The sequence below is a fragment of the Danio rerio genome, chromosome 23 (genome assembly GCF_049306965.1).
Source record: "Danio rerio strain Tuebingen ecotype United States chromosome 23, GRCz12tu, whole genome shotgun sequence".
Classification (NCBI taxonomy): domain Eukaryota; kingdom Metazoa; phylum Chordata; class Actinopteri; order Cypriniformes; family Danionidae; genus Danio; species Danio rerio.
This window is the reverse complement of record NC_133198.1, coordinates 23,498,359-23,525,330: the sequence shown is the minus strand read 5'-3', so window position 1 is coordinate 23,525,330 and position 26,972 is coordinate 23,498,359. Positions and strand designations below refer to the sequence as shown.

Genomic DNA, 26,972 nt, shown 5'->3' with positions numbered 1-26,972 from the left:
AACGATGATGTGCACCTCTAAGTAAAGTCATGATATAATTTTACATTAACATATCATGAGTTCATGATTGTTAAATTAATGATAAACTGATAACTATTACATAAATTCACAAATAGTCATATACAAGGAAGTAATTATGGTAGCCGTTATTCACAAATGAACTCGTGACTCGTGGTTAGTTTAATTTTCATATTAACACATCATTATTCATATACACTTACTGTAAAGTGTTACCAATATTTAATTTGCGATACACTAGATTTGCAACCTAGCATCCTGCAAGCAACATATAGGATCTTTTCAGATCTAAATGGAAATTTAAATGACTAAAATATTCAGAAATTATATTTTCTATAAGAACCACTCATTACTGTAATCCTAATAGCTCTATTAGCATGGCAAAGTCACTCATGCTAAATCAGATGACAGGGTTTTAATAGATTTGTAGCTGGTTGTGGATATTTGCATGAGGAGCAGAGACAGAAGAAGTGCATTTCCCAAAGTGATGTTCTGATGTAGAAAGATGTGTCCTTGGCCTACTGAATGACACTGGGAAAGGGAACATGACTGATCACGGAAAGCACAGGTCAGACTCACAGCTCTTGTATGATGAAGAACTCTTTTCTGGTCTCGAATGCATCAATCAGCTGCAAGATGTTTGGATGTTTGACCCTGGAAGAACCACATCACAGCAAACAAGCTGAATAGTTTCTTTATCTCACATTAAAAGTACTTAAAGAAAAGTGAGAGAGCGAGAGAGAGGACAGAAATAATAGCACACTGTGATCCATAAAATGTAATTCAACAGTTTACTGGCACTTTGAGAGTCAAACATAATATATACAGGCAAATTAAAAATAAGTACCTCTGGCTCCTGAAGATACATCAAAGTCTTACAAAAAGACAGCATTGTGTTTAATTACCAAGTAATTAAAGTATTTTTATGTCACTCTGGACTGTAATCTAAATGAGATTTCAATTTATCGTCAGGAGTAAGGCTGTATGTTATTAGAAAAATCTGACATTGCGATATTTTCTTTTGCGATATGAATATAATTTCACTATGTGATTTAAATAGCCCTATTCGAAAAGATTTCACGAATTTAGATGACTGTGGTGATCAAGTCTTTCTAAGCAGTGCATTTCCATAGAATGTAATAAATTACAACCATATAGTGTTTAAATATGAAAATATAAAAGTTTAATAAACATTACTTTATGGTTTTTATGGTGGTCTAACAGTAATTAAAGACAAAAATAGAACAATCAAACGTAAAATAACATGGTCATCATTGTAAAAATAATTGTATACATTAATATAAATTTTTTTTTAATAAAATCTTGATATATCTAGATGCAAACACAATTGAGGTGCTATATGTGTCTTTATATTATATTATATTATATTATATTATATTATATCACATTATATTATGTTTATATATATATATATATATATATATATATATATATATATATATATATATATATATATATATATATATATATATTTATTTATCAATTTTTTTATATTATTTACTGTTGCACTAAAGTCAAAAAGTAGAGAATTTATGTTATTTATTACTTGATTGTTCAAGCTACCTCACAGAAATGCTCTGTTTGTTAATTAAAATAAAAAAAAATAAGGAACATCCTGGATCTGTTTCTTCGCTCTTCTTTATTTTGTGATTTTGGGAGATACTCAATCTAATGACTCGGACACAAGGGCAAAATCTGATCGGGACATCCCTAGTTATTAGGTAAAAATGGTACAGTTTCTTATGTCTGAATGCTTTTAAAATCCTCATTCAGTCACATGCCACAAAAACACACAAAAAAGATAAATTATAATACAGACTAAACGGTGCATATGTGACTATTGCGGATGATCACACTGCGTTATTGATGCTGAAACAACGAAGCCCTAGTATGAAATATTACCGCCAACTCTATATAGATGTGCCTGCAGTAAAGAGCAAGAAGTCTTGATGGAATTCAAAGATGACAATTGGAAGGAATCCAATTAGATATGCGCACATGAACTAAACTGCTAGAATGCTGATAAAGGTGATTACAAGCAGTGTGAAATACATTTTGAAAAAAATGACCTGTTCCAATCAGACTTTGTTTAAGCCATTTTTGACCTTTAACCGACAAAAGAAATCCAAGTATATCGTATGTAGCATAATAAGCAAAAACGTGCATGTGAACACATTGTGCACATAATTGACTTGCACTATTTAAATCACCTAAGCTTCAGCTAAAAATCATACAGGTTGACGTGAGGGTGGGTGAATTAATAGCAAATTTAAATTTTAAGGTGAACTATCCCTTTAAGTAGGATGCTCAGATATCCATTTTTCTTAAACAACCCCGATATTAATTGAAAATAAAAATATATGAAATGTATTGTCTTATTTTTTTTAAACATAATTAAGATTTTAATGCTGTCTTGACCACTGGAAAATGTCCCCGGTTTCCATCTTGGAAATCTGATCGACATACTATTAAGTATCAAACTACAAGCAGGCCTAATTTTGATTTTTGTGCAATCTCTTGAATTTCTCTCTTTGTCCTCTCAGATGAGAGCTCTCACAAAACCCTGCGTCATCTGTTGATGTTTTGAGTCACCACGTACATTTTCAAGATCATGATCTCGTTCTTGGCTGCCTTCCGCACTTTCCTGCCATCCTTCTTGAGGAATTTCTTGCACACATAAACCTTGTCCGTCTGTCGCTCCTTCACCAGGCACAGCTCACAAAATTCTTTCCTGCAGAGAGAAATTATACTAATTGCTGGATTTTATGCCGCAATGAATACCCCGTACAGTTGTAAATCGGCTTTATTTATAACCAACCCCACCAGTGTACTGAAAGAAATGCATTCTCAATTAATGTTTAAAGAGATCATGTGTCTATGTCTTATAGACTGGCTTTCTTAAGGCTATAATAGCAGATCTATGCACACTCACGCCTTGAGGACCTGTCCGATCTCGTATTTGTCAGTGATGTCTGACAGGCTGTTGTATGTTCGCCCATCTCGCAGAGCAAGGCACCCAAATGGCATGACAGCATCCACCTGTCCAGAGGAGAAAAAGCACACACACGTACAGCTATCAATCTCAATAAAACCAACGTCATTCAATCTAGAACAGCATGAAACTAGCCTCACCACAAGCCCAACAGAGAAATTGTGAAATACTGTTGTATGCTGCTTTTTACATGAAGTGAAGAGATTTTTTTTAAACAACTTCAAATTTCAACATCAGATGGGAATATTCATAACATGAGAAGAACTATTTTTGTTTTAAGCTCCATATTAAAGTATTTCTGTATTAAAGCATCTTTGATCTTTCCCTGTTTTCTTTGAAACCAAACCTGAAATTGAGAGCGAGTTGAAACATTTGGGAAAAGGTAAGTACATAAGTAAGTAAAACATACATATTACTGTCAGAGTGATTTGCAGACATTTTATTGAATTTAAAGCTTTTTTTGTGAAAGCATCCATTTCTTCATAAGTCTTCGTATAATAATTAGTGATCCTTTTCTACACCGAAATTAATTCTGCTTGTGCTTCAAGAGTAAAAGTCAGTGATTACTGGACTCTTTTTTTTTGTCTTTTTGAACAAAAAGCAGTAGTTTATTTGTTTCTTTTTTTGAGTTTTTAAGGAGGTCAACTTGAACTTAGTGATGTACACTACCTGAGATATGTCTTGCCGCCAATCCTAGTTTTAAGAGCAACAAATAATACCTTGACTTCTAGTTGATCATTTATAAAAGTGGCTGAATGTAGATTTTTCTGATGAATCATCTGTTGAACTGCATCCCAAACATCACAAATACTGCTGAAGACCTATTGAAACCCGCATGGACCCAGGATTCTCACAGAAATCAGTCAAGTTTGGTGAAGAAAAAAATCATGGTTTGGGGTTGCTATCAGTATGGTGACATGCGAGAGATTTGCAGAGTGGATGGGAACTTCAACAGCCTGAGATATCAAGACATTTGTGCTGCCCGTTACATTACAAACCACAGGAAAGGGCAAATTCTTAGCATGCTAGTGCTCCTTCTCATACTTTAGCCTCCACATCAAAGTTCCTGAAAGCAAAGAAAGTCAAGGTGCTCCAGTATTGGCCAGCCTAGTCACTAGACATGAACAGTATTGAGCATGTCTGGGGTAAGATGGAGGAGGCATTGAGTCATTGCAGAGATGTATGGATGCAGTCGTCCAAGCTCATGAAGTCAAACACAATATTAATTCTCTTTCCACTGCACCATGACTTTATATTCTATACTGTACATTACTTCTGTTAAGTGACAATACTTTTGTTTAAGTAAAGTCAGACCTTACAGTACTAATTAAATAATAAAAAAATCAAGGCATGGTCTCATTTTATTTTGGTAAAATAAGCATAATCTAGAGCTCTTTGCCTTTCATATTAGCTATATCTTACACCAAACGATCAACAAGAAGTCAAGTTATTATTTGTTGTTCCTAAAGCTTGGATAGGTGACAAGACTTTTGTCAGGTAGTGTATATATTGCATGATGTCATCTTGAACGGCATATGATATTTAATGTAGCAAAACTTACATTCAAAGCATTGCTTGGCTGATGTGTTGCTGTTATTTGTATAAATCAGGGGTACAAAACTCAGTACTGGAGTGTCGGTGTCCTGGAGAGTTTAGCTCCAACCCTAATTAAACACACCTGAACAAGCTAATCAGGCTCTTACTAAATAAACTAGAAACTTCCGGGCAGGTGTGTTGAAGCAAATTGGAGTTAAACTCTGCAGGACACCGGCCCTCCAGGGCCGAGTTTGGGCACCACTGATATTCACCTTATTCTCAGCTGTCGAGCGGGCACTGCCATTTGAATCTTTTTGTCTCGCGACTTCCGGTCACATTCACTTCTATTCATTTTTTGACGTTATAAACTGCTCGTTACGCTGCTTGATGTTGCAATTTAATATTTTCTTATTATATTATGCTACTTGGTCTGTGTAGTCATGCAAACATTTGTTTGTTGAGCAAGTAGTTTGGCCATTTTCTGCCGTTTATTATTCCTAGTCATTTCTCCCATAGGCGACTGAATCGGAAGTTCTAAGACAATCGCGAAAACAGGCGCACTTCCGCATTTTAGAATAAGGTCAATAGAGATGGTTTTTAATCAGTTGAGAACACTTGAAGAACAGCTTATAAATAGATAAAACAGCAGCAAAATTCTTCTATCATCCAAACAATAATGCAGGGAGGCATGTTTCTAAAGGCTGTGTCGAGTAACATCTTTACTATCATTAGAAAATACTTTTTATGGTCACAACATTACATTATAATTGTAACATTATATCCTGTTTTTGGTTCGTTTAGTCACACTTTATTTTGATGGTCTGTTTATTGAATTTAAGTTACATTGCATCTACATGCCAAATAATTCTCATTAGATTCTAAGTAGACAGTTAGGTTGGAGTAAGGGATCCCTTTTAGATATAAACAGACGAATAGAGTTCATTTAATCAAAACAAACCTGTCAAGTGTGAACACACTTACAGGATATAAGAAACGCAACTGTAAAGTTGAATTCAATTAATTCAAGTTCCTCTGTGTTATTGGGCCTTTTGTCTAGAATTGTTGTGTGTTACAAGTTGTTTACTTCCCGTTACTTGTTTAATATCTGAGGCTTTTTTAATGTAAGAAATATTTTGTAACATTTTGCATCTTGTTTACCTTAACATGTTTTAGTTTTAGTTAACCTGGATAGGAATACAATTAAAAATTAATGCAAAATTTTCTAGTAAGAATGAAAATATTAATTGACAGGGTTGTAAATATGCACTTTCATGAACACACACACACTTAATGTAAATATCTACATTATATTCTAAATGTACTAAATGACATGTTTGTAGTTATGTTTATTTTTATTTAGACAATTTATTTATCAAGCAAAACGTGGAACAAAAACACCAAGCAACTTTGTGGTAGATATTGTATACATTACATAATCTAAAACATTATTTGTGTCATTATTTTATTCATAAAATACAATTATTTCTTATTCGCAAAAAGGTATCCTACATTTCAAAGATCTAAATGCTTATTGCTTGCTAGAATAGCAGCAGAAATATCTCTTTGTTTTAGACTCTGAATAATTTATCTGATGTCTCACATAATTGCAGGATCAGAAATATAATGCTGAAGTGAAAATAATTCAACAGATGGTAGATGTTTCTCAGCGCAGTCTTCAAGACTGATGGCATCAGCGAGGAAGAGAGTGATGAGAGTGACAGCATCTTTATCAGGAAAAAAGAGAGCCTGAACGGTTAGCTGTGTAATCCAGCTCCAGCTCCGGCTCCTGGCCCTAATCCTTAATCCCTCACATGGATCCACACAAGGGGATAGGCTGGGATACAGTAGCGGAGGTCAGGAAATAAACCAAATATTGCATAACCTGGACATTGTGTAGGACCGTGCTGAATTTACTTGGAAAAATCTGATTTGAAGTTTTTGTCGGAGGAAATGAAGATGTTGAAACCACTGAGGCACTTGGTAGCTTTTGCTAGACAGCTGTTCATCTTACAGCAAAGTAAACATGGCGTTGTTTTGCATTCTTCTGAGATATAATGTTTGTTATATTTGCATAGCTATTTCTGTTACCTGCCTTCTGGTATACGGCGTAGACAACATGATAACAGTCAATTAAAATGAAATTGTGCCACGCTGATTTGTATGTGACAGGCCTGTTAGAACATTTTCACGTTTCGGTAAATAAAATATGACACCCAAAAAAGACCCGGGGAGTCATGGGGCTTGTTTCTAAATTAGGAAGGGAACAAAATGTTGTGTTGTCAGTTTTGAGTTGTAATATTTTATGTGCAGGTTGTTTGCAACAATACAAAATATGGACACATCTGGAAAACAAAAAAAGAATATCAGAAACTGCTGTGGTGTTTCATTTTGTAACTATATCATCACTAATATTAGTACTTTAATTAAAGGTGCTGTATGTAAGTTTTTGACTCTTTTAAAGCATAAAAATACCATAATATGTTTGCAGATATTTAAAAAACATGCTAAGTGAACATTCTTGTTTTTTCTGAAAAACAATGCTGAAGTCAGATATTCTGCTTTGAAAATGTAGTTTCCGTGCCGGAACACTGTCTTTATGTTATTTTAACCCGCCAAATGCCAGTTTAGCCAATTATATTTAGCACACCAGGTTGCTTTTGTAAAAAAATTGCATATTTCATTCATTGAGTCAGGAAGGCTCTCAAAACATGCGTCCATGACCGAAATGCGACCTACATAGACAGTAGCAGACTCCGAAATGAGACACAGATTCAGAGTTCCACATGAGGTTATTTATTAGCTTATAATATAAATATTACGAGCGTAAACATTAGGTGAGCAGGTTATATTGTAATCCTGTGTCCTTACAACACGCTACGTGACGAGATTTGCAGTGATAAGCAATTTGGCTGTTTACACCAGATGAAACAACAGAAATGTAAATACAGCCATTCAGAAGCACTGAATATGCACTTACTCATGAAATGGTAAGGTTTATGATCTAATTAATAAATAAAAAACCTCCTTAATATTATTAAATGTACATGCTGAATGATTGATATTTGTTAACTTGGCTTAAGTCAGTTCTAAAGTTTAATTTCAAATGGTTTATTTTATTTTCAAGATCTGAGGTGAGCTATCTGCTGCTGCTTTCAGTAGTATGGCAATAAATGTCATGTAAAATGGCATTCACGCTCACACTGTTAGCATTTAACACTGAATAAAGCACAGGAGGTGTACCTGAGGTGACTATTGTCATTTATCCTGTTATTCACCTGTGAGAAATAGAAATAGAAGCCGTTTCTAATATATCAATACAACGTGTTGGTTAGACTAAAAACTCCTTTTAATAGGGAAAATATTCCTTCTATCGTGTGCCATTGTTTTATTTAGAACACGAGTTAAATCAGCCTTGCTGGTCCTCAATCTGGCAACCTGCACTTGCGTTTGTTTTGACCTAAGAATGCAATACCTAGTTCAACCACTGGGTGTTAAACTTACATACTGCATCTTTACATATTTTTTTTCCTTGACAAATGTTTATTTATTCAATTATTGATTAGTTCATTTATTTGTTAATATTCTCTGTTTATGACCCCTGACCTACTTATCTGAATTTCTGATTTAGAACTTTAGACTATTGAGCTTGATGTTCTGAATTTCTTCATCTTGAAACTTCAAACTGTATTTTTACAAACTAGGTATTTGCAGTCTATGATTTCAGAACAAAACAAAGTTTGAAAATACGTCTTCAAAAATCAGCCGTAAAAATTCAGTTGTCTTTTAATTTCAGATGTTCAATATTCAAGTTGAGAAATTCAAATTCAAATTAAGAAATTCAAATTATTTTTAAAAGCCATAATAATATTCAGTATTATTAAATTACAATTGTTAAATTATTCAAATGAACACAATTGAAGTTTAGATTGTTTGGGCATATTTTAAGCTCATAAACTAAAACCCATGTCACAATATCTATAAAGGTCCTGTGAAATTAAAATAAAAAAATGTAGACATTAGTTTCAGTCTGTTAGTTTTGAGGTTATCTATTAGCTAGTGTGCTCAAAATAGTGACAAAATTTCTGTTTAGAATATATAAAACTGATATAAACATCCAAAATTTGCAACTTCCACCTAAATTAATCACTTTTTTTTCACATCACCTCATACTTCTTTTTCTCATCAAATCTTGACCAATCAAATGTTCCCTGGTATCTGACATGTCCCGCCCCCTTCAAGATGCTTCTCATTTGTTTTTCATTTGATGTGCTTGAGCTCAAGCACTCTCATTGGATGAGCTGTTATAAAAACGAAATGATGTTGGCTGTTTTTTTTAAGGGAGGAGCTACTACCCACCCTCTCTTCGATTTAGATTTAAAATTATTTCAAACATCAAATAAAAAAATGCACAGTTCAAAGCACTTTAAGGGACCTTGACTTTGAATATATTTTTTGACTTTCATTCTGGTAATTTTGAATTAACGTCAACAACAACAACAAAAAAAACAATTAAGAAAAAAACGGCTATGAAATGGATGGAATGTTTGAATGATGAGTAGTGACATTTTAAAACTGACCTGTTTCTCGGCTAGTTTTGAGTTCACTTGACCCCAAACAGACATGTTTCTTAGGGGGCCTTTACGTAATATTCTGTTCTCAAATTCAACTCGATGGGGCAACAACAACACTTGGCTCTCTCCAAGTGTGTTTTAAAAAGTTGAACTCAAATGTAAAAACTATTTTTAACTTGACATGTCATTTTAAAAATGCAACACTTATTTCAGAGCTGTGGCACAGAAGGTAGTTTGTTACTCCTGAAATATAAAGGGCTTGTCGAGACACATGGGTTTCAAGTCAAGCCTGGGCTGATGCCAATGGTCCTTCTCTCTGTACATGATGAGATTTGTTCAAAAATTTGTGAAATTTATCATATAAACACAAAAGACACTAAATAAATTTTGCTCACACACTACCAGTCAAAGGTTTGAGATCAGTAGGATTTTAAAATGTTTTAAAATAAGCTTCTCCTGCTCACCAAAGCTCACCAAAAAATCACTCTAATATGAATTATTATTATTGTTATTATTATTATTCTTGGTAATAGTAATAAAAGCATTAATTACTGGAGTAATAATTTCAATTGAAACTACATACAATAAGACAATAAGAAATCAATTATTTAAATTGTAGTAAGTATTTAACAATTAAATATTTTTTACATTTAATAAATACCAGCTTGATGAACATAATAATAAAAAAAAAAGAAAAAAAACTTTGAAAAAAATTTGACTGGAGTATATTTATTATTAACAAAATAATGAAATGTAAATGTCAAATAAACAAGAAAAATGTGTAAAATTTTGGTTAAACATTGCATATTCATATTATATTTATATATTTTTATACCAAATCTATTTTTAAATCTAACTTTAAATTGTTTGGATGACAAGATGGCCACTGAGGCCACTAGTCTTATTGTGTAAAGCATTATAAGCAAAATGTTAAAAATATATTTAATCATATAAATTGTAATATACAATTCAATTAATTTAGGCATGTAGATATGGTCAAGACGATTTGCTGCAGTTCAAATTGAGCATCAGAATGAGAAAGAAAGATGATTTAAGTGACTTTGAATGTGGAATGGTCCTGAGTATTCAGAAACTGCTGATCTATTGGAATTTTCAAGTACAACCATCTCTAGGGTTTACAGAGAATGGTCCAAAAAAGAGAAAATATCCAGTGAGCGGTGGTTCTGAAATTGTGAAAATGCCTTGTTGATGTCAGAGGAGAATGGCCAGACTGGTTTCAGCTGATAGAAAGGCAACAGTAACTCAAGTAACAGTTTGTAACAATCGAGATATGCAAAAGCAAATCATCTTGGACTCTCCACAGTCTCCACAGTCACCAAATCTTAATCTAATAGAGCACCATTGGGATGTGGTGGAACCGGAGATTGGCATCATAGATGTGCAGCCGACAAATCTGCAGCAACTGCGTGATGCTATCATGTCAATATGGACCAAAATCTCTGAGGAATATTTCCAGTACCTTGCTGAATCTATGCCACGAAGGATTAAGGCAGTTCTGATGGCAAAATGGGGTCCAATCCCATAGTTATAAGGTGTACCTAATAAAGTGGCCGGTGAGTGTATTTACCAAATATATATAAAAAAAAAATTGGTCACACTTTATATTAAGTTTTTATTGGTTAAAACAAGTGAATGTATTTACTGACATGAAATAATTATGAACAATACTTGTACAGCATTTTATTATTATTATTATTATTCATTTTCAACATAATTCAACAATTATTATTCATAGTTCAACATAATTAAAATACTAATTTAAGCTTGTGTGTTAACATGAACTAAAAATGTTGTTCATTGTTTGCACATGTTAGTTAATGCATTAACTAATACAACTATTGTAAAAGTGTGACAAAATGTTTTAATAATATATTCATAAAATGTTTACAACAATAACGCTTATCTAAAAAAATATTAATTAATTATAGATTAAATAAAATATTACTATTTATTAATTCATAATGAAAATATATTCGCCATTGTTGGACGACAAGCTGACAACTGTGGCCTTTCTATTATGCAAAGGAAGTTGTACAATTTGAGCCAGAGTTGCTACTTCCCACCTTCAGGCACTTCATAACACTCTTTCCGTATGGCATGTACATGCTGACAAGAAATATTCACGATGAGCGTGGAACCCCTACGGAGATGGATGCAAATACAGGAGGTGACATGCTTACATTAGCCTAGTGATGCGTATGTTTTGATAGGATCCTTACACTAGAAAGATGGATCGCATCTGACAGCCCTCGCTCATTAGTTGATCTCAAAACAAGACCATGGCCTGCATTACAGGACTCAGGTGCACCATAAACGCACACTGAACTGCACATCCTTCTCTCTACGCTGCAAAAAAAGTCACCCTTGGAAGATGACTTTGTGAATGTACCACGATGGGATGTGTTGAGATGAAGGATTACTGTCGGAGAGCTTGTGATTTCTCAGATCAGTTCTGGCCAAAAATGTATGTCATTTTAATTGGGGGTCCATGCATATTTATAATGGCTATTTTTGCACACGCCCCCACACATTACATACACACTCCCATCTTTCAGTCCAAAATTAGCATTTGAATATTCCACTAGCTTGCAGAAGGCAATGTGTCCACCAGAGACAGAGTTCGAGAAAGATAAAAAGACGAAGATGAGGTGGAGAGAAAGAGCTGGGATTGGACAATCACAGTAATGTGGAAACACTGCCTTTTTTCAGGACTTTTCACAAGGCTTTCTTCAGTTGGTCTTCACCTAAGAACTGCTATAATATCAAAGGTATTATACATTACCTGAAAAAAGTTTTGTTTTCGATCCCTTGTGTAAGAGCAATAAATAATACCTTGACTTCTAGTAGATCATTCGGAAAAGTGGCAGAAAGTAGATATTGCTGATGAATCATCTGTTGAACTGCATCCTTATCATCACAAATACTGCAAAAGACCTATTGGAACCCGCATAGACCCAGGATTCTCACAGAAATCAGTCAAGTTTGGTCAAGAAAAAATCATGGTTTGGGGTTACATTCAGCATGGTGGCGTGCAAGAGATATGCAAGGTGGATGGCAACATCAACAGCCTGAGGTATCATGACACTATATTCTATACTGTACATTATTTCTGTTGTGACAAGACTTTAGTCTAAGCAAAGTCAGACCTTACTGTCCTGATTAAATACTAAAAAATTAAGGCATGAGCATATTTTTTGATATAATAAGCATAATCTAGAGGCCTTTGCCCTTCATATAAGCCGCTTCTGATACCAAATGTTCAACTAGAAGTCAAGTTATTATTTGTTGTTCTTAAAACTTGTACTGTACTGTATCTTAAGGATCATGTGCACCATTGATTTTCCCTTAAACATATTGTCTGATTTTTTAAGAAGTTTTTTGAAATTCATACTCAAAATATTTTAATATCAGAGTGAACATGCTAAACAATCCCTGACATTAGATTGCACTGAATGAAAAGCAGAAGTACACCGGTACACCCTCCTCCACTACAGCACACAAAAACCCAGTGAAAAGTTTGTATTAAAAGCCATTAAATAAATTTAAGTGAAATAAAACTCACCATCAAATCCTAATTGACCTGCAATTACGTGCCCTTGGCTAAACTATTTTGTGCTTGAGCTTCATGTGATAGATATGAACAAAAGTGACAATCTAATTGGTTAAATAGTTTTTAACATGGCAGGTCAAACTAAAAAAATAGCCTAAGATATTTTCTAGAAAAAGAACCTTTAGTGTCACATTTTCACCCTTTGTTTAGTCACAACTCAGAAGGCATTAACTCAAAATCTTTATGGTGTGCATAGCCCTTTAGTTTTGCCTGGAACGAGGACAGGTTATGTTTCTGTAGAAATCTAATTATGGATGGCCCCATTCTGATCAGGATCCTTGAAATCAATCAAACCCACCGGTAGAACACCCCTGCTAAATCCCACGTTACATGTCTTACTCTTTGATCTAAAATTACCATGTGAACATTCCCTCAGTCTATATTAGTATACACGTCCACCGGGAAACCATTAATAAAACACACACACACAAAGACAAATACAAAGCAGGACTAATGGCCTCAGACCATCCAGGCACAGTGTCTATTTTCATGTGACAGTTCACCATGTTTTAGGGACATCATCTTCACCTTCATCTTGTAATCCTTATTCTTTTTTCATTCAACTTTCACACTCTTTAAATGTATTCTCCTTGTGCCACTATAGTTTCAACTACTGTTCCCCAGGAGGGCAATGTCTCTCTTGGTTGAAACTGGGTTCTCGGTCTCTGTCTCCATCCTGTTTGATCTCGCCCGGAACGGTGACAAGTCGGCATGCAAAAAGGAGGTGGAGTGGCTGGCTTTATAGTGCAGATACAACAACCTACAGCTGAACACGCTCAAAATGGTGGAGATGATAGTGGACTTTGGGAGAAACCCCCCTCCACTCCCCCCATTCACCACCAAGAACAACACTGTGGCAGAAGTAGATTCATTAAGGTTCCTGGGCCCCACCATTTCTCAGGATCTGAAGTGAAGACCCAGCAGAGACTCTACTATCTTTGCTTTGTCAGCTGAGGAAGTTCAACCTGCCACAGGAGCTGCTCATACAGTTATACTCAGCTGTCATCCAATCCATCTTCTGCTCTTCAATCACTGTCTGGTTTGGCTCAACTGCCAAAACCGACCTCCGTAGACTACAACGAATAGTCCGGACTGCTGAATGAATCACTAGCACTACCCTTCCAACACTTCAGGAACTGTACTTTTCCAGAGTGAGTAAAAGGGCTCGCAAAATCACTCTGGACCTCTTGCACCCAGCACACTTCCTGTTTGAACTGTTACCGTCTGCCCAGCGCTACAGAGCACCGAGCACAAAAACAGTCAGACACAAGAAAAGTTTCTTTCCTTTTTCCTTACACAGAGCCTTATAACCTGTATATTTATAACATCTGTGAATACAATTCAACATCCAGAGCTTTTTGACTAACTGCATCTCTGTTTAATGTTTATCATCTTTTTTCATATTTATTTTGTGTTGTCACTTGTCACTTTATGTTCACTGTAAGCTTCAGTAGCCAAAACAAATTCCTTGTGTGTGAAGCACACTTGGCAATGAAACTGATTCTGATCAGGAACCTTGGAATCATCCTAACCAAATACCCAAGTCAATAAAGGCCTGTGATCTACTTTGTTTGGGACTCTGTGCCACCTGTTTTCAAATGCATCCTCTTTACTGTTTCTTCTTTCCATAGCACTTCTATGGTTTTTGGGCTCCCTTAGTGTTCCTTGTAGAGGGAACATTCCCTTTCTGTAGATATCTGTTTCTTTGGAATTGTCCCGACTCTACCACTTAGGTTAGTGCCTCTGCACATTACATACACTACCATCTTTCAGTCCAAGATAAAAAAGATTCAAACATTCATCAGAGACAGTTCAAGAAAGATACGAAGATAGGATAGAGACAACGGACTGTGATCAGCCAATCACAGTGAGGTCAAGACACTTCCTCTTGTAACATGACCTTTTCACCATCCTTTAGCACATTCAGTCTTCACTTTTATTTGTATTTCAATTATTTTCTCATCCAGATCCCTGTCCTTTCCTATGAGCAAATAAGCGTCCAAAGCAAAACTGTCCCACATGTCTACCTCGTACATAGACAATCCTATCTTTCAACCTAAAATTAGCATTCAAACATCCCCCCATCCTACAGAACGCAATAAGTCCACTGGAGACAGAGTTCAAGAAAGATACGAAGGCGAGGCAGTGACAAAGGGCTCAAGGGGTGCCTTCTACAAAGACTAGCTTGCAACAGATGCCTCCTTCCATCATTAAAGACTACAAGACCCTAACCATCAGCCTTCCCTCTGTAATGGTGCGCTCTTCCCTCTCCTGCCTGTACTGCTCTTATTAAAGCAATGAATCTTCATCTCCAGAGACACACACATTAAACACCAGAGCCAATCCCACAGGATGGATGAGGAGCTGTGCTGTTCTCCAAACACATCTGAACCAAAACCCTCACACCCACATACACACACACCTCCTCACAATCCAGTACAGTAGCAAGTTCAAAAGTCACAGTATGGCGTGTAGAAGTTTGATGTCTTCCCATCTTCCCCTAGCTTAATCTGGTGCTAAATTATAGCGTGCAGTCCCGCGTCATGTCCACCTCTCAGAGACAAACACCATAATCATCATCATCCTGCTGGGTTTATTATGCATTTGGTGTTCTGAAACAGAATTTTGGCACAGCGAGGTGCAATATTTGCCAGAGCCTCAGCTCAAGCCTCAGATGTAGTGAAAATATTGAGAAGAGAATCATCCGAATTAGTTAAGCGAATATTCAATTCAGATTATTTAACTGTTAGATGTCATGTTGTGTTGGATGTTTAAGAGGAAACATGAACCAGAGCCTGTTTGGAGTTAGTCATAATGTCGCTAATAATAATAATAATAATAATAATAATAATAATAATAATAATAATAATTTACACATATTTTTATAGCACTTTTCTGGACACTCAAAGCGCTTTAAACATTTTTGGGGGAATCTTCTCATCCATCACCACTGTGCAGCATCCACCTGGATGACGCGACAGCCGCCCTATTGCGCTATACCGCACACCACACACCAGCTGATTGGTGGAGAGGAGACAGAGTGATGAAGCCAATTATGATATGGGGATTGTTAGGAGGCCCTGTTAGACAGAGGCCAGTGGGCAAATTCGTCCAGGATCCTGGGGCTAAACCCCTACTCTTTTCATCCTGGGATTTTTTACGACCACAGAGTCAGTATCTTGGATTAAGGTCTCATCCAAAAGACGGTGCTCACTGAGCAGTATAGAGTCCCCTTCACTATACTGGGGCATTAGGACCCACACAGACCACAGTTTGAGCGCCCCCTGCTGGTCTCACTAACAGCATGTCCTAGCTTTCCCATGTGGTCTCTCTTGCAGGTATTGACCGGGTGCAGCCCTGCTAAGCTTCAACGGGCAACTACGTGAGAGTTACAGAGAGGTAACTGCCAGCAAACAGTTGGAAGATCTGTTTCTTCCTTATTATGACGTACATTAGAGCGAAAAGGATTAGCAAAAAATGTAGGGCGAGGACTTCAGGTTCAATTCATCAGCTGTTGACAGAGTGGAGAGAGATTTGATTAAGAGTTTGCTGTGGATGGTAAGAGATGGATTTAAGTGGACTAAATGACTAGAGAGGATGACATACATTACCAGAATGAAGTGTCATCTCACGCTAAGACTGAGTTATTACATTGTGATTAAAAACAGTATGGATGAATCAGTCACAATGAAATCGATAACATGCATTTAGAAAATAGAGTGACCTTTCCAGGTTATGCTTAACTGAACAGAGTGTACTGAGACAGATCCTGTGAAGCACCTTTAACACTCAACCAAAATGACAATGATCAACTTTTAATTAAAATATTGCATTTTGGGTGAGATTAAAATGACTTTTTAGACTTATTTCTGCTTTATTACTAAGCAGAAACACGCTGAACTCTCGCAGTCTGACCATTTGTGAACCGATCACCCGAGAAAGGCTTTAAGGCCAAGTGTAAACACAGCCTTGCATTCATTTTTAAGTTACTCGTCTATGGTTTGGATCGACTCCAAAATCAATAACGTGTCTGACTTTAGCTGTGGCTTCTTGGAATTGACATTGGCATGAATGTAAATGGGGCACTGTTAACCCCACCCAGACAGAGTGAGTCCAGCTGGGCTGCTGCTTGGAGCAGCTGGATGCTCCACAGCTCAGGGGAGGAGGGAAAGGCTCTCACTCACGCAGAAGATGCTCATCCAAACTGTCTGCTCCTCGGGAGGGAGGCTCAGAAATCTGGAGCTGATGCAAAAGGACAGCTTCCATACAGGAAGGACAGTGAAAGCCTGGATTAAATCAATCTGTTCCCCTTCAGGTGGAATGCTATGAATTGACCAGGACTGATGCTGAAGACACGAATTTTGATTTTGCCTGTTTCTGTAGGTCACATATAATATCCGTGACTAGAATGAGTGATCCCTGAGAATAAGTGCACAATGGTGACGACACAGGGAGCAAAAACAGCAAGGAGAATAGATTGCAAAGAACTGGGAGAATCAACCACAAATGCTAGCCAGGGTGAGATTTGAATGAGGAAAATAAGCAACTGCACAACAGAGGAAAATGACGATTGAAGGTTCTAAAGCATGTTGAAAAGTCACGTCAAAGGAATCAGGGGCTCCATGTCACTGCGATTGCCCAATAAGACAAGGGGTAATCCACCAAAGAATGATATTTTTGTCATCATTTACTCACTCTCATGTTGTTCCAAACCTGTCGTCTGTGAAAAAAAGGAGACCATTTGAGAAGTTTCCACTACATTGGGGACAATAGGGTAAAAAAAACACTTATCTTACATTAGGGTTCTTAGGCATAGTTTTGCACTGAGCACACATATACACATCAAGCTGTCTTGAAAATATAACCATCTCAGTAAATATCCACATAAACACATTTGTTATACAGGTGCCTTTCGTGTACCAGAATATCGGAAAAGAAAATCATTTAAGTCAACTTGAATCATATATAATGAAAAGCATACTTTAAAAAATTGTTCAAAAAAAGTTTACAAGTAAATTTACAGTGGTCATATAAATGTATTCTTTTTTTTCTTTTCTTTTTTTTTTACCTCTGAATGACATTATTTTACTCATATTTAACCCTTATGCACTGTTCAAATTGACTACCCTTTTGTCATGTTCAAAATAAAAACATCCACTGAATCAAACTGCTGTAAAAACACACCAGAATAATGTTTTTTTCCTTTTTTTCCACATAAATCTATTAATCGACCTCAGTCCTGATTAAAAACTAGTAAATATATATTTTTTTAATTACAGGATTTTAACACTTTAATGGCCAAGTTCACAAATAATGTCACTGATTTGGTGAAAAAACACAAAAAAATTACATTTTCAATATAAAAAGTAATTGTTGACTGGATTTTTTTTCAACAACATTGGCTTTGATGCATTGTTAGATTTTCATGTTTTCCCCCTAATTTACTGTTGGTGACTGTTTTTGTCCATTGACTTCCATTTTAACCACATTTAAAGGTGCATAAATACACAGTCTTTGTATTTGTTTACTTCATGTAGTTCTGAGAGCATGATATACAAACTATATGAGGCATATTTTGATTTTTTCAGACACATCAAGGCAAGTGCGCAAAGGTCACTCTCACGCACACACTTTAATTTGCTGTTATACTCCATATAAAATCCAGAGACTACGCTTTTTTACGCAGGCTTATCTGAAGGGTTAATGGTGCCAACTGATGATCAACAGTAAAAATGACAAATTTTATCTCTTTGCAATAAGGAAAACCACCAACAATCAAAAATGCATGATTATAATGTTTTTTAAAAGAAGTCAATGGGGCAAAAAAGAGAAAAAAAAGGGAGAAAAAAAAGCAAAAACAATGCATTAAAGGCAATGTTGTTTCACATGTCCAAGACGTTGATAAAAGTTTAAAACAAATCCAGTCCACAAATACTATTTATATTGAAAATATACCATTTTGTGTGTTTTTTAGCAAATCAGTGACATCATTTATGAATTTGGCAATTAAACAGTTAAAATCCCGGTTGATTAACAAATTTATGCAAAGAAATAGAAATAGAGAAAAAGTATTTCTCTGATGCATTTTTACAGCAGTTTGATTTAGTGGATGTGTATCGTTGAGTTCTTTAAATAATTCAAAGCATTTTCACAAAATATGTCAAAATAAGTTTCAAAAGTCATTCCGCTAGCTGAAACGCAGAAAAAGTTTTGGCCAAATTAAGACTTAAAATCACCCCAGAGTGGATGAAAACATCCCCAACAGCACAAAAGGGTTAAAGACACGTAACTTGTCATTACAATGCATTCCATGTATTTAAAACTCCATTAGCTTTTGTAAATGTAATTCGATTTCTTCTTTGACCCATAAACATCTAATGGAGCAGGAAAAAACCCATAGTCCATCACAAGCCACTGATGATGTGTTTGTCAAACTCTAGTAGAATGGGGAAGAAAAGAGGATATGGCAAGATTTATATGGCAAGAATCGGTTCAGTGATTGTCAAGAAACGTTAAAGCACCCATAATGGTATTTTGAGATTTGTGTAGGCAGAGGAGAAGAACTCATTGTGTTAAACGACCGCAGGTACAACAAGACAGTAGGAGAACAGATTTTATTCATTAGAAAGACAGAAGCCATTAAAGCCTTCATTCGTCTTCCTGTCTGAAACGGCACTCAATTTCCAATGTCTTTAATATTAAGTGGAATGGTTACCTGTGATGGCACAAATTGATTTCATTGTGGATTTGCCACAATATAATGAGGCACTCCTGCTGCTCGCTGTACTCTCTTCTGAACCTGAGAAGCCAATGCAAATGTTGCATTTCCCTTTTTTAAGCCGTTTGCCTGCTCGCTGCATGAGCAAACCCTCCGCCCAATTATAATCAGCCATCTCCACATAGTTCATAGTTCCCTCATCACCGAACTGTCTGCAAGCAACAACAGAGCACAAAATAATTTACACCCTCCTTTTTAATAAGCAAACTCTGCTCAGTGCGCTGATGTAAATTTACAGCATCAGTCTGCCGGAGGAACGCCGGCTGTATTATTTATTTATTATTTATTATGGACATATTTTAAAACCAAGCTCCAAAACAAATGCAAATGAAGCCTTTTGAATGGATTTCTATGAATTGATGCTCACGCCACTTCCTTTGCTATAGAAACCCAGAGCTGCAAATGTGCCTTGGTTCTTACTATTTTTTTTTTAAGTTGCATTAAACCCATTAGGGGAAATCAAACATAACCGAAGCCATTTGAGGCAAGCAGATGGGCTTCTTGCTGGTCCAGTACAGCAGAAGATGTGCCTATTGCTCTGGTTTTGCTGTATAACGAGTTTTTAAAGCATGCTGGCAGCTGCGGTAAAAGGACCCTTCATGAGACCCTCCTTTCAGCGGTTCAGCCATTTTTTTTTAACACAGATGCCTGTGTCCTAGCAGATTCTAAATGAGGTCCCTGGGGTCTCACACAGCCGGGGCCACATACAAGACATCCGCATCATTACCTTTCTCAGTCTCCCTACAGGCTGTGCTTCAGCTATAGATACTGTATATCTCCCAGTGGGGAAGACGCAGGAGCTAAAACAGGAGCCGGTGTGTGTAACCTTTGGTCAATGGACACCTGCAGATAAAAGTAGCAATTGACTGAAGAAAAAAATCAATTTTGGTGAGGGAGAAACAGCTACAGTCCTGAACTGAGATACAAACACAGCCGCCGAACTATCTGAACTATCGTCTCATTCTTGTTTGAGGATTGATTGGCAGATTTACAGTAAGATTGATGGATCGAGGTGAGGGAGGCAAACAGAGAAAGACAACACACAGGTTGTGACAGAGAGTTGAGAGGGCATTTGTGTGCTTGCTTGCTTGCTTGTTTATGAATTATGCATTTGCGCTGAGTGGGTTATTGCTGAAAGGTAGTGCGGTAACTCATGCTTAAATGGAATAATGAGAAAAAGATACATTCACTTATCCACTAATCCTGAGTTTAATTCACCTTTGTTTTGGTCTGAGACATGCTTACTCAACTGAAAATACACACACACACACACACACACACACACACACACACACATTAAGAGATAACACAGACAAGGGGTCACAGACTATTTCAAATTCATGAGTCTGTGTGACTGAGACATTAAAACCATCCACATTTATCATATGCAACTTTCAGTTTATGATTAGTGTAATAAGAAGGGTCTAAACTAAAACTTTTAGCCTTTTTCTAAAACATAATTCATTTATAAAATATTTTTCATTCGTTTTTGTATGATGGTAAGGTTTCTTGAACCAAAACAAGTGGTATAATTGCATTAAATTGGGTTCCAAAATAAAAAAGCAAAAACAAAACTGTTTACTGTAATGTATTTGGAAAGTCTAAGAATAGACCAGTCTAAAGTCCATGAAATACTTCAGTTAATACATAAAGTGGCATGTCATCCTTTTTTAAAGAAATCAGGCCAAAGCAAAGTTCATTTTTAGTTTCATAAACACTTTTGCACAGTTCTTCTGTTCAGTCCATCAAGCTTGCATATACTGTATGTGATTAAAAACAAACACTGGAGAGCTCCCCATTCTAATATAAATTTAGAATGGATTTGAAATGAAACGAACAAGATGTGCTTTAACTGCAGACTGTCAGCTTTAATTTGAGGGTATTTACATCCAAATCAGGTGAACACTGTAGCAATTACAACAGTTTGCATCTGTTCCTCCCACTCATTAAGGGTCCAAAATTGGACAATTGGCTTCTCAGCTTTTTCATGACCAGGTGTGTGTTATTTCCTCATTATCCCAATTACAATGAGCAGATAAAAGGTTCAGAGTTAATTTCAAGCATGCTATTTTTATTTTTAATCAGTTACTTTCAACTCTCAAGATGAGATTCAAAGAGCTGTTACTATCAGTCAAGCAAGCTATCATTAGGCTGACAAAACAAAACAAACCCATAAGAGAGATAGCAAAACATTAGTCATAGCCAAAACAACTGTTTGGAACATTCTTAAAATGATCAGTGAGCTCAGCTACACTAAAAGACCTGGAAGACCATGGAAATAACTGTGGTGGACGACCAAATAATTCTTTCCCTGACGAAGAAAACACCCTTCACAACAGTTGGTCACTCCCTAGGAGGTAGATGTATGTGTTTCAAAGTCAACAATCGAGAGAAGACTACACCAGAGTAAATACAGAGAGTTCACCACAAGATATAAACCATTGGTAAGCCTCAAAACAGAAAGGCCAGATTAGAGTTCTAAAAAACCCTTCACAGTTCTGGAACAACATCCTATGGACAGATGAGACCAAGATTAACTTGTGCCAGAGTTATGGGACGAGAAGAGTAGGGTAAAGGAAATGAACTGCTCATGATCCTAAGTAGTAAAGCATGGTGGTAGTAGTGACATGGCTTGGGCATGTATGGCTGTCAATGGAATTGGTTCTCTTGTAATTATTGATTATGAGACTGCTCACAGCAGCAGGAGGAATTCCGAAGTGTTTTAGCCAATATTTTCTGCCCAAATATTTCCAAACTCATTGGACAGTGCTTCACAACGCAGACAGAGAATGACCCAAAACATACTGCCATAGCAACCAAAGAGTTTTTGAAGGGAAAGAAGTAAATGGCCAAGTCAATCACCTGACCTGAATCCGATTGATCATGCAAATGCTGAAGACAAAACTGAATCGAAAACTCCCAAAGAACAAACAGAAACTGAAGACGATTGCTTTAGAGACCTGGCAGAGCACCACCAGGAATGAAACCCAGTGTCTGGTGATGTCTATGAGTTCCAGACTTCAGGCTGTGATTGACTGCAAAGGATTTGCAACCAAAAATTAAAAAGTGAAAGTTTGATTTATGACTATTATTCTGTCAAATTAATTTTGGACCCTTAACAAGTGGGAGGCACATCTGCAAATTATTGTAATTCCTACAGTGTTCACCTGATTTGTGTGTAAATACCCTCAAATTGAAGCTGACACAATGCAGTTAAAGTACATCTTGTTCGTTTCACTTCGAATCCATTGTGTTGGTGTAAAGAGCCAAAATGTTAGAATCGTGTAGACGTCCAAATATTTATGGAACCAACTGTAAATGAATCCCAATTATATTATGCTTTTTAATTGCTGTTTTCTCACAGAGGATCTTTACAAAAGATGGAATATTTACACTTTCACCTGAACATTACCCTAAAACTACTTCAAACAAAAAGCAACGAAGTTTTCAGTCATACCCTTAAACTTCATGTGATTATACCAAGGTTTTAAACATTAATAAGTGACTATACATTTGAGTATTTTTTATCAGCATCATTATTTTGGTTTTATATACTGAAGGATGACTCAATGTGATTTTCTGTGCTATTAGACATAATGCCCTGAATATCTATGAAACATTTAAGCTGTATTTAACCCAGAATATTCATTTTAATGGCCAATTTTTGCATCTGTACCTTATATTTATGTAAATGTCTTCTCAAATGTGACACAAGTAACAATACTTACAGGATGTGGGCTTGCTGTCAGGCCTAACATAGTTGTTATAGTCAATGAGCCTCTTTGGATAGCTCGTATTGTAATGTGACAGGTTCACAATACAGGTTCACATTCAGCACAAACTGTAAATGCCAGACTGATGCAATCAGACACCTTGTTAAATCAAAGATTCTGGTTCAGTACAGGTTAAGCTCTATCATGGCATACTGTCAATTAACACAGAAAATAATTTAGACTCTTTTTACAAGCCGAGGGAATCGACAATGTGCCGCAAATGCTGTCGATAAATGTGAACTTGTTAAACCCGGATGATTCCTTTTAAAAATAAACCTCACCTACTCGTTTCTAACATTACGCAAGGCCGCATGTGCAACCCTACAGCAAGAACAGCTTGCAGACCCACAAAAACAGGAAGGTGGTATTTATATCTGGAATTGTTCAGATGGAAGGAAAATGCTAAATGAACACTAACAGTGTAACATACAGTAAAAAATAATTGAGTAAAAATGTTTGCTATATTGTTTTGTATCAAATAATCATGTTATTATGCTATTCTGTTTAAGATAAAACTTTTCAAGTAGTGTAATATAGCTGTGAGTGTAAAAGCAAAGAAAGAACTGACTCTGAGTATCATGATCCCAACCTATAACAATTCTCTAACCCTGCGATACGATATGTGCCACTACCTCAAAAATTGGCAGAGATTTACTACAAATCACACAACATTGCTTTCTGACAAGCTGACACAGCTTTGCTCAATCCTGTTTGCAATTTAAGTTTGATTAATCGGCCAGTCCTAAATGCATAGTCTTTGGCAGAAATGCAAAGATGGTGAAAATACAGACACCTCTAAAAGTATTTATCCATATAGCATCAATAAATATGAATTTAAATATTGATACAATCTTTTATTGCATTTTTTTAATCTATGTTTTATTAATTTATTTATTTATTTATTTTGACATGGACTTCTCTTTTACACTGGACAACCAAATGCATTTAATTAATTGTTTTTGGTTTTATAACACCTTTCCACGGGAGGCTTGACCTAAAATGAAAACACTGTATGCACTATTATAAACATAAAACACATAATAAACATTTACATAAAACTGATATAAGCCAAAAGCAAAGGCGGCATGATCAACAAACTAATAGTAAAATATTTGTGTAAACACAGCTGTTTTGTTTTTGACCACATTTTAAGTACTAAAACATTTATATTACTTTCTAATTTTAGGCTAACAGGTAAATCATTCCACAATTTGGTTCCCTTAACAGACAGAACAGATTGACCAAAAGAGGTCACTTTGGCACAAGACAGTCACCATTAGCAGTTGCTCGTGTGACTCTGTTAGGTCTTATGCCTACTGATTAGATCAGAAAACAGCATTGGAACATGATTATTTAAACATTTAAAAACCAAATTAAGGTAATTCAATTCATTAAAACTATCAAAACTAAGGTTATGTTTACATTAAACTTCACAATGATGCCATCGCTTAAGCTTTAAGTCATTTTACTTGCTTATTTATATATCAAATCAAGAGGCTTCAATGTGGTTAAAGAGGCTTGTGACCATGATGTAATGCAACATGACAAGTGAGAAAATATCACTGTGTGCATGTATAATTTTGCAGTTTGATATGTTAAAAATCTTCTAATAAAATGAAAACAATTAGACCTTCTTAGAAGGCTTGACCTTCTTACACATATTTTAAACATGACTATCAATTTTTTTATTCTCGTCTAGAGTGAATTATTCACGTCTAAAATAAAAACATTGTACAGTATATTGTAGGTCTGCACAATAGTCACATCGCAGGATATGCAATATTGAGCTGGGATTACAGTTGATTGTAATCAATGCAGAGTTTAATCATAATGGAGCGATAGTTCACCCCAAAATCAAACTTTACTCAATGTTTTCATTTCCCCCTTCACCTGTTTCAAACGTTTATGAGTTTCTTTTTTATGTTTAACACAAGAGGAAGATATTTTAATAATTCCTAAACATTTGAAACGAGTGATTAAATAGTGAGTAAATTTAGATTTTTGGGTAAAGTCCTTTTTAAGACTTTAATATTTCAGAGTTTAAAAATGTCTTTAGTTATTTGATCCGTTGATCTATATTAATATTTTCTCTGAAACCTATTGTACTCAGATTGATACAGTAAAACCAAAGACATTATTTATCTACATATACAATTTTATATATATACTTTTATATAAAATACTGTAGTTATTTTCTTAATTTGTCATGGTAACTTTATTGGTAAAATGGAATTAAATAAACAGTAGCATAGTGTAGCGTACTTTGTGCTTATGCTTGGTCTTTCTTTAGTTCTATTAAAACTGCTAAATCAAACCTGCAGCTCATTTATCATTATATTGCAATTTTGATCAGATAAATCACAATTAGATTTTTTCTCCAAATCATGCAGCCCTATTGTTACTGTTTCTACTGCTGTTTTCAAGTGCTAAAGAAACTTTCTAAAATTCAGATATGTTAATAAGGATTGGGTTTCCTATGGCCCGTTTCCACTGAGTGGTCTGGTATGGTTTGGTTCGGTATGCTTTTATGGCCGTTTTCACTGTCAAAAGCTACCTAAAAGCAAATCGTACCATTACCGTACCACATTTTGGGTAGCCTTTGCAAAGGATACCTAGCACAACAAAAGGGTACCAAAAGGAGGAGCAAGATGTGCAACTGAACGCTATTGGTTTACAGAGATGCGTCACTAGCTTGTGCAATAAGCCATAATGAAAACAAAGGAACACAATACACAATCAAGATGTTACACCGTAGTAACATATACATATAATAACAAGCCATGGTCAACCCAAGCTCAAACAAACCTGGTCGTCGTCTTGATGAACAGTCACAAAGCCAAGAAAAGAAGAGCAGAATCCATCCTGTGCCCCGTAATCTTTTACAAGGCTGTCTAAAACATGAGCGGTTTCACTTTCTCATATGTGTTCACCACGCATCTTTAAAATAACAAACTTCTTGAGCTGATGATAATAACGTGTGCGTAATTATTGAAGTGCTTCTAATGTCTGATCCTTTCAGAACGCGAGACTGATGTGAAGAAGCCGGGAAAAACAAAGAAGCAAATGATTCTTTCAGCAACATAAAACATGAACAAACTGCCATATTTCATTATTATCATCACCCTTTGGACTATTATGAACTCGGAATGACAGAATTACATTCTAACAAGGGGTTATGTGAGGGTGAAGATTAAAGATACAGATGAGAGGTTTGCACTGACTGTGGGCTATATGTTGCGTGTTGTTTTTGAACCTAAATAAGGACTAAATGTATGCTGATTGTTGTTTATCTGTAATTGGTAACATATCATAGACTGCAAGGGTCTGTATGTGTTCATATCTGTTGCATTTATTTATTTATTTTATGTAACCGCAGATGTTCCAGTAGGCTATTTTGTGATTGATCTGCTGTTATAACCAAATCATGTTCATAGTAAGGTTAGTAATCAACATTTAAACACAAGTATTCATGTATATAAAGCATCTGTGTTGTGAGAAGTGCTTCTCATATGATATGTGAACGACCTGTACAGCTTTACTTTGACATTTCCTCGAGCTAGAATGATGTTGACTGAAACTTTCTGTCGTACACCACGCCACCATTGTTAGCCTTTTAGCAGTGGAAACACAAACCTGATAAAGATGACCCGCA

General features: G+C 35.8%; 1 protein-coding gene across 2 annotated transcripts in view; it reads right to left on the bottom strand.

Annotated features, from left to right (window-relative positions):
- camkvl (CaM kinase-like vesicle-associated, like) overlaps positions 1-26,972 on the bottom strand; it is a 73,882-nt gene that overhangs the window by 17,172 nt on the left and 29,738 nt on the right. Inside the window, exons 2-5 of one of the 2 annotated variants that reach the window (XM_009296777.5) lie at positions 17,465-17,489; positions 2,972-3,078; positions 2,639-2,770; positions 598-672 (exon numbers count right to left, since the gene is read on the bottom strand). In XM_009296777.5, the coding sequence (XP_009295052.1) occupies positions 598-672; positions 2,639-2,770; positions 2,972-3,078; positions 17,465-17,470 (320 nt within the window). In that variant the 5' untranslated portion in view covers positions 17,471-17,489. The remainder of the gene's footprint in view (positions 1-597; positions 673-2,638; positions 2,771-2,971; positions 3,079-17,464; positions 17,490-26,972) is intronic. The other variant, NM_001365448.1, reaches the window with a different exon arrangement.